At 32.8% G+C, this 8,436-nt stretch overlaps 1 protein-coding gene across 1 annotated transcript in view; it reads left to right on the plus strand.

Annotated features, from left to right (window-relative positions):
- Positions 1-5,797, plus strand: part of LOC110103485 (K(+) efflux antiporter 6) — a 73,862-nt gene extending 68,065 nt beyond the window's left edge. The window contains exon 22 of the mRNA XM_028696499.1: positions 5,751-5,797. Coding sequence (XP_028552332.1) covers positions 5,751-5,782 — 32 coding nt within the window. The 3' untranslated portion in view covers positions 5,783-5,797. The remainder of the gene's footprint in view (positions 1-5,750) is intronic.
- Positions 5,798-8,436: the final 2,639 nt, after the last annotated feature.

The raw sequence follows: 8,436 nt of genomic DNA on the forward strand, positions 1-8,436 counted from the left end.
ATTAAAATATTAATATATACATCTATATCTTTTCCAAAAAATATGTATACTATTTGGAATCTATACAATGATAATATATCTATTATGCCCTTAGTATAAATAAATAGCTAAAATAACAAGAACCTAAACATGAAGAATCCTGATCAATCTCACACTCCTGCTCCCTTTTCCTGACCTGAAATTATTTAACCATATATAATGAGCTCAAGAACCTAGCAAGTAATCAAATCCTACAATTGAATGCAAAGAACAACAAAATAGAAATATGCATGTCATCAACCAATCCATAACAGTAGTAGACATATGATCATGAATTGATATATAAATATTAAAACACACATCTAATAGCAATAGAATGTATAAACAACAAAATATTATGACTTGAAAACTAATAAAGCTGTCATGTTGAGAAACTAATAAATCAATATGAGTGTCAAATCAATAAATCAGTCATCATATTAGTACTATCAATTAGTTAAGAGATTATATAAAGTGATAAAATTAAAGTATTAGTAAAGACTGTTGGAATCAAATTAATGCAGTAAAACCTTATAATGATGTACACATAATATCCAATTTTTCTACATCAGTATCAAATCAGTATCTTAATCACATGCTCAATATCAATATAGTGAATCATTATCAGTAACTAATATAATTAATTAATAATAACATCAAATAGTATTGATGTCTATATCAGTAGCAATATCAATACAATTGTTTGAATAGTTGCTATTTGAATGATTTATAATTGTGCAACTTATGTAGTTTTGATAATTCCAAACATTATTGTTCAAATGTATAGTTATCTCCTATCAATTTCAGAAGATTTGCACTTGCTCTTGTGTGTACTAACATTTCAGGAAAATCAGACTCCAGACTACGAAAACTTCAAATCAAATTCAACATGAGACTTTGAATTAATTTTGAAAGGGAGTGATTGTAATTGAGTGAATAAATCTCACACACACAAAATAAGGAGATCTTGAAATTCTATACTGATCGTACAGGACGATATTTATCGTACTGGACGATCTGTCAGTTATCTCCTATAGAGCACTTGGAACGAATAGGAACTTGTTTGAAATTTTTTTTTTCTCTAAGTCCTATTCGTCCAGGACGAATTTTAATATCGTCCCGGACGATGGGTTCTCTGTAAAATTTCATCCAGACGAATTTTACCATCGTACGAGGCGACCAGTCCTCTGGAAAAATTTCGTCCAGACGAAAATAATTATCGTACCGGACGAACAGCTCTCTGGAAAATTTTCGTCCAGACGAAACCAAATTATCGTCCCCGGCGATTGGTCCTCTGGAAAATTTTCGTCCAGACGAAATAAATAATCGTCCAGGACGATCGGCTCTCTGGAAAATTTTCGTCCAGACGAATACATTTTCGTCCAAACGATAAACCGACTTAGAACAGTTTTCAGCAGTTTCTAGAACCGACCTTGTAATAACCGTTCGTACTGGACGAACCTAGTTCGTACAGGACGATCAGCTGTACGAAGTCATTTCGTACACATATACAAATTGGGTCGTTTCAGATCGTTTAAGTAAAATCGTCCAGGACGATCCAGGATCGTACAGGACGATCCACTGCGTACAGAATTGAAAATTTGCAGTTTTTGGGCGGTTTCACTTGTCTTTTATATAAATAGTCAAAATTAGACTGCCACCCAATCTTTTTGTCATTTGATCTTCGTGCCTATTGAGAGAATAGCCAAGGGGAGAGTGGAAGAGAGCATTCAAAGGAGGATTCCTACCATTGGAGCAAGAAGGGTTCACTTGGATTGCTAAGGTAAGAATCTCTACTTGTGAAATTGGATTTCTTCACTCTTTTCTTTCTTCCTTCTAGATTCGTGTGAGAAGATCATTCAAGAAGGTCCGGTTCTCTGCCGACACTTGGAGAGTGTGAACAGCCGTAGGGTTCTCTGCCCACACTAGGAGAGTGTGAAAGGACGACGGTTCTCTGCCCACACTAGGAGAGTGTGAAAGGACGACGGTTCTCTGCCAGCACTGTGGATTGTGTAAAAGGACGACGGTTCTCTGCCGCACCGGGGAGTGGTGAAAAGAGTGTTTTGTACAGGCTTCTCCGCCTTGCTGTGGGTGCTAAAGGAGAGTCACTTTGTGGTATTAGTGCAATACTCAGAGGGTGCCTCTGAGGAGTGGATGTAGGTCTGGTTATAGACCGAACCACTATAAATCTGGTGTCATTTACTTTATTGCTTTTACGTTTCCGCATTTTAAATTTCAGTTTTAACAACTCTGTGGTTGAAAAACATTTTTCTACAAACTTTAAAAGAAAATTTTATTTCGGTTCAACTTTATTATTAAGAGGGTTTAAAATTTTTAAAACTACCAATTCACCCCCGTCTTGGTAGCCGTGGGACATTTACTTAGGCTTAACAACCTAATTACTAGACTCAACAACAATATCGTTAGTAAAATTAATAGAAATAATAGTAAAGCAATACAGTAATGATAAATTCATATAGTGACAATAAATCAATAAAATTGTATAGTAATAGTAACGATGAATCAATTATATGCATTTTAGATTCACACTAAGCAAGTAAGAAGTCTTAGATTAAGCGGTATTTTTTTTAATAAATAGTAATATATATTAGTATATCATTGGATCAATAAATATAGACATCACTCTTAGCTCGTCGACACAGTAATCATCTCCTTATAACTCTTAATCAATATCACATGAATCAGTAGATAATAACATTAAATCATAATATTTAGAAGAAAGCATGTTAGCTCACCATCCTATATAGGCCAGCAAGTCTCCATCCAACGTCAGTGAAACTAGCTTTTACTTATTCTCACACATATTATTATCGCAGCACAATAATAATAATAATGACCAATGAATACTTAACCACATATCCATATTTATTTCTAAAGCATGTATTAACAATTTACTTATAGTAAAAAACATAAGTTATTTAATCAATAAAAATAGTATAAAATATAATAACTTATATTTTATCTAATAAAATTTATTAAATATTATAGTCAAAATGCAAAAGATAATCAGTACAATAAAATACAAGAAGTAGTGCAGTAAAAGTTTAATAAATTCAAGAAAAAAGTAATAAAATAATTTCTTAGGAGAATCAAATAATTAAAATAAAAATATTTAAAAATAAAGATATGATTAGAATCATATACATTGATTTGAACAATATTTACAAAAGCAACAAAGCAATCTAGCAGCTAAAAATTGGTTTTCTCCCTTTCCCTCTATTATGCTACAATTCAAACAAGAATTTAGATTTGTCCATTTTTAATCATTTTAAATTTTTTTTGTTACAATCTATTGAAATTTAAAAATATCATCCTCAATATTTTTCTTTAGGATTCATGCTCAAAATTGATATAAACCAAGTTTGTATGATCAAAAGTCAAATCAAATTAAAACTAGTAAAAAACCATACATTAATAGAGTTCATTCTATTATATGCAATTTCACTATATATGATATGATATGTCATTCAATCATTCAAATAAATTTCTTACCAATAAAACTTTCAAGTTATTGTCGATCTTCTAGATACTAAAAGTTGTACACATGTGGTATCACATCATAGGTGCAGTCAATCATGGTGCAATAGTTTCATAGATGCTATTACACCTACAGTCTTATACCCTTTAGTCTTCATAGACTGTCCTTCTCTTAAATAAATTATTCATCTCTGTGGATAATCCGCTATCTTATGCCCTTACTATCCACATCGAAAATATTACTTTGTTAGAAGATAACATTAAAATCCATGCCTCTTTCCATAATTAATAGATGTACAGTCGCTTCCAATATATATAATCGATCCTTATCCCCTCTAATCACTGTATTACTTTTATTATTACCAGCACTATCTTTATCTCTGCTTACTTCATCTCTAGTCCTCCTTCTACTAACATCATACTTGAAGCTCTTATTATACTTGGATGTTGGTACTGCCAAATCAATCTCTATCAATCTAGCTCTCTTCACCAGCTAAAAAAATTCCTAAATTTATAGAGACACTAATATATGACTCAGCTCCCTGTTTTATTCGTTACAAAAATCTATAGCACTTTTTTTTCAGTAATAGGGATCAAATGAGGAGCATACATAGCTAGTGCAAAGTCATCAGCCTCGTATCGCATCACTGTCTTGCATCCCTGCCCCAACTTGATAAAAGCTTCCTGCATCTATTATCGAGCTAAAGGAATTACAAACCACATCCCAAATACTATAATGAACTCATACTAAGTGATCTCAACATTACTCTTCCCTTGGAATTTCTCTCTCTGCTATCTAACCCACTATCTCTTAGCCTCTCCTTCAATGAAGAACACAACTAATGGTACCTTCCTATTCTCTGGTAACTATATTATGTCAAAGATATTCTCTATCCTTAGTAATCAATCTTATATAACCTGAGGTCCTATAATACCTATTAATAGTGGAGGTTTCAACTTATGGAATGCTTGCAAGCACATATCTCTCTCTTCTTCTTTACTCCCAGCTAATTTTCTATAAGCACCTTCCATTACTTGTTTTATAACAGTAGTTAATTGCATCACACCATTTGATGGTACAGAAGCTACATTATGATGCTCGTTGGGTATATTCAGCTTTGGAAGATGCATTTCAACTGTTCACAAACAATTTTCATAGCTATGGTAACAATCAATTCTTCTAGCAATAATGCTCTGATACCAAGATTGTGTGCCCATGAATCTAATTTGGAATAAATGGCTTAATTACCTTTATACCATTTTATTATTATATTATAAAAAAATTTCCTTAAGTACTAAATGCTAATTCCCATTTTCTTTTGGAGCCATCTCATTATAACAGAAAATGATTTCATAAAATATGAGAAAAAAGAGAGGAGAGAGAGAAAAAAGAATGTTAGGATTTGTTCATCTTGAGGTAAGTTAAAGTTTGTCTATTTTAGTTTTGATAATTTGATGTTTTTGGAAATTTTTAGATCAAATTTGTATTTATGCTACCGAAAAATAAGGATAACTTTATTTTGATAAAAGTTTTATACCATAACTTTTTATATACTATAGAGATTGAGATTATTAAATTTTTTAGCTGGATGATTTTGAAAAAGAAATGATTTATCTATTCAAAATTTATTTTGACATCTAAAAATAGCGATTCAATTTAATTAAAGCTTCTAGAATATATTTTATAAAATCTATGATAACTAGGTTATATTTTGAAATAATGAATTTTTGTTCAGTAGTATATTTGTTGCCAACTGTTGAGGTATTTTGATAATATATGAATTTAATTTAATTATTCTTTAATTAATGAAATGTATTAAAAATATGATATGATGTTATGCCGACACTAGTGGATGACTGAGGTGGGATTTTGTTACGCCGTCACCAGTGGGTGGCAAAGATGAGATTTTGTTATACTTGAATCAATGGGCAACTGAGGTGAGATTTTATTATGCTAAGGCCTATGGGTTGTCGAGCTGGGATACTGTTAATGAGGTTATAAAGATATATAAAAATTTAGGCTGAGAGCCATTCTGATAAAATGAATATCTTCTTATAATTCATTTGATTTCAATTTTAGCTACAGCTTTTGCTTTAAATTTAGTCTCAAATTTTACTACAATACTTTTACATCATAGTATTTTTAATTATTTTGGTTTCAGTTATTAATTTTTATTTTTGTCTGTGATAACCTACTTAGTTGTGTTAGCACACTCCTTTTACTTTCGTTTCAGGCCAAGAGAAGGGCAAGGATCGAGTTGAGTAATTTTGGATAGCTGAATCTGATCTATGTTGTAGGTATATTTTTATTAGTTTTGATTTTTTACATGCTTGAATTTTATTTTATTATTATCTTAGTTGTTAAGAGCCATTATAGATACCTTGTATTATATATGAATTTTTGGATGATATTATAGAAAAATAATTTTGAGATTCATCAGTCTTATGCTTTATTTGTATTTAGTAGTGCTTTTATGAAGTATATAAATTAAAAATTCCAACTAGATCTTTTGGTCAATTTGGCATAAAAGGAGTGTAAGGAGTTAGTTAATAGATGATTTGTCCATCTTAGTAAATCTCTATGGGGAGCACCTATTTTATTTGTGAAGAAAAAGGATGGTATGATGCATATGTGCATTAATTATAAAGAATTGAACAAAATCATGACTTTCTGATATTTTTGAACCTGCAGTTTTCATAGATTTTATGAATAGGGCATTCAGAGATTACTTAGAATAATTTGTGATAGTGTTTATAAATGATATTTTGGTTTATTCTGCTTCTAAAAAAGGCCATGCTAAAAATTTGATGATTATTTAGCTATATGCAAAATTCTCGAGATGTAAATTTTGATTGAAAGAATATTTCTTTTTTAGGACACATAGTGAGTAGTGCAGTATTTTTATAGATCATTAGAAGATTTAGGGAATTATTGATTGTCCAAGGTATACTACTGTATTTGAGGTATGTAATTTCTTGGGCATGATTAGTTATTATTAAACGTTTATGAATGGATTTTCTCATATTTCTATACCTCTAATGAGACTGACTTAAAAGTCAATAGTTTTGTTTGGACATCTAATTACGAGGCTAGATTTCAGATGTTAAAGGATTGTTTGACTTCTGCTTATATTTTGAATGATCTGGTATAGAAGGATTCTAGGTATTCAATGATGCTTTACTAAAATATTTTAAATGTGTAATGATGCAGCATGAAAATGATATAACATATGCTTTCAAATAGTTAAAGTCACACAAGAGTAGGGGTGTCAATTTTGGGTCACGAGTCGGGTTCGTGTCGGACCCGAAAGTGACCCGAGTTTAAATGGGTCGACCCTAACTTGACCCGGATAGGTAAACAGGTCCAAAATGCGAACCCGAACCTGACCCGAAGGGTTGTCGGGTTGACCTGACCCGACCCGGGAAGGCTTATACGCGTGGGGCAGGTTCGCGCCGGGTAGGTTTGTGAGGGGCGCACAGGGTGAGCGGTGCGCGCTGTGCGACGCAAGGGAGGTCGCGGGCAAGCGAGGCAGTCGCGGGCAGCGATGCCGGCAACGATGCTGGCGCACGGTGCGATGCGGGCAAGCGGTGCGCGCAGTGCAACGCAGGTGAGAGACACGGGCGAGCGGTGCACGAGGTGCGATGAGGTTGCGGGATAGCGAGGCCGTGGCGGGCAGAGACACGGGCAGGGCTTCAAATGGGTTTCTAGGTTGACCCGGCAACCCGCCAGGTCAACCCGAACCCTACCCATTTTTTAAACGGGTCGAATCCAGGAACCCGAACCCGACCCATTTTGAAAACGGGTCGGGTCTAACCCAAAAATTTCGGGTCGGATTTTCGTGTCGGGTCAAATATTGAAACCCCTACACAAGAGGAACTATCTGATTATGATTTGAAATTTATTGCTATGATATTAGCCCTGAAGATTTGGAGACACTATTTATATGATGCATGGTGTGAGATGTCACTAATCATTATAATTTAAAGTACATATTAACACAAAAAGATCTAAATCTAAGGCATATGAGATCCTTGAGTTGATTAAAGACTATGATATGATTATTCAATACCATCCTAATAAGGCTATTGTGATATCAAATGCTCTACGTATGAAGTCTTCTAGATTTCTATATATTCATCTTACTTCTGATGAATCCTTAATATATGATATACATAGATTATAGTTGGAGGTGATTTTTTTTGCTGATCAAGATTTTAGTATATTAGCTGAGATGATTATTCAATCTTCTCTACAAGAAAGGATTCAAGAATCTTAGTAGTCAAATATTCTTGAAGTTGATTGATTTACTCAAAGTTGATAAGAAATCTAAAATGCAAGTACCTAAGTCTGGTATTATCTTCTATAAGAATACACTTTGGGTTTCTAATTTTAGAGATTTGAGAGTATTATTCTACATGAAGCTCACTATACAAGGATTTACTAATCATTTAAGAATCAATAAAATGCACAATGATATAAAAGATATGCTTTGGTGACCTGAATTAAAAAAAGGATATATAAGATTTTATTTCTAAATGTGAAGCATTTTAGTTAATGAAAGTAGAAAATCAGTGACTGCAAGATTTTTTTTGCAGCCATTACCCATTCCTAAATGAAAATAGAAAGAAGTGACTCTTAATTGTGTTATGGGTTTTCCCGCATTGAGATGGGGACATGTTACTATTTGAGTTGTAGTGGATTTTTTGATGAAATTCACTCATTTTATTTGATTCGACAATCTGATTTTGTAGATAAATTGGCACATGTATATGTGCTTGAGATTATCATATTACATGGGATACAAAAAGGTTATAGTACTTGATAGAGATTGTAAGTGTACCTCCAGACTATGGAGGGAAATTTAATAAGATTTGGGTACAAAACTATATTTCAATACATCAATTCATCCATAGATTGAT

Source organism: Dendrobium catenatum, unplaced genomic scaffold (genome assembly GCF_001605985.2).
Source record: "Dendrobium catenatum unplaced genomic scaffold, ASM160598v2 fragScaff_scaffold_752, whole genome shotgun sequence".
Taxonomy (NCBI): domain Eukaryota; kingdom Viridiplantae; phylum Streptophyta; class Magnoliopsida; order Asparagales; family Orchidaceae; genus Dendrobium; species Dendrobium catenatum.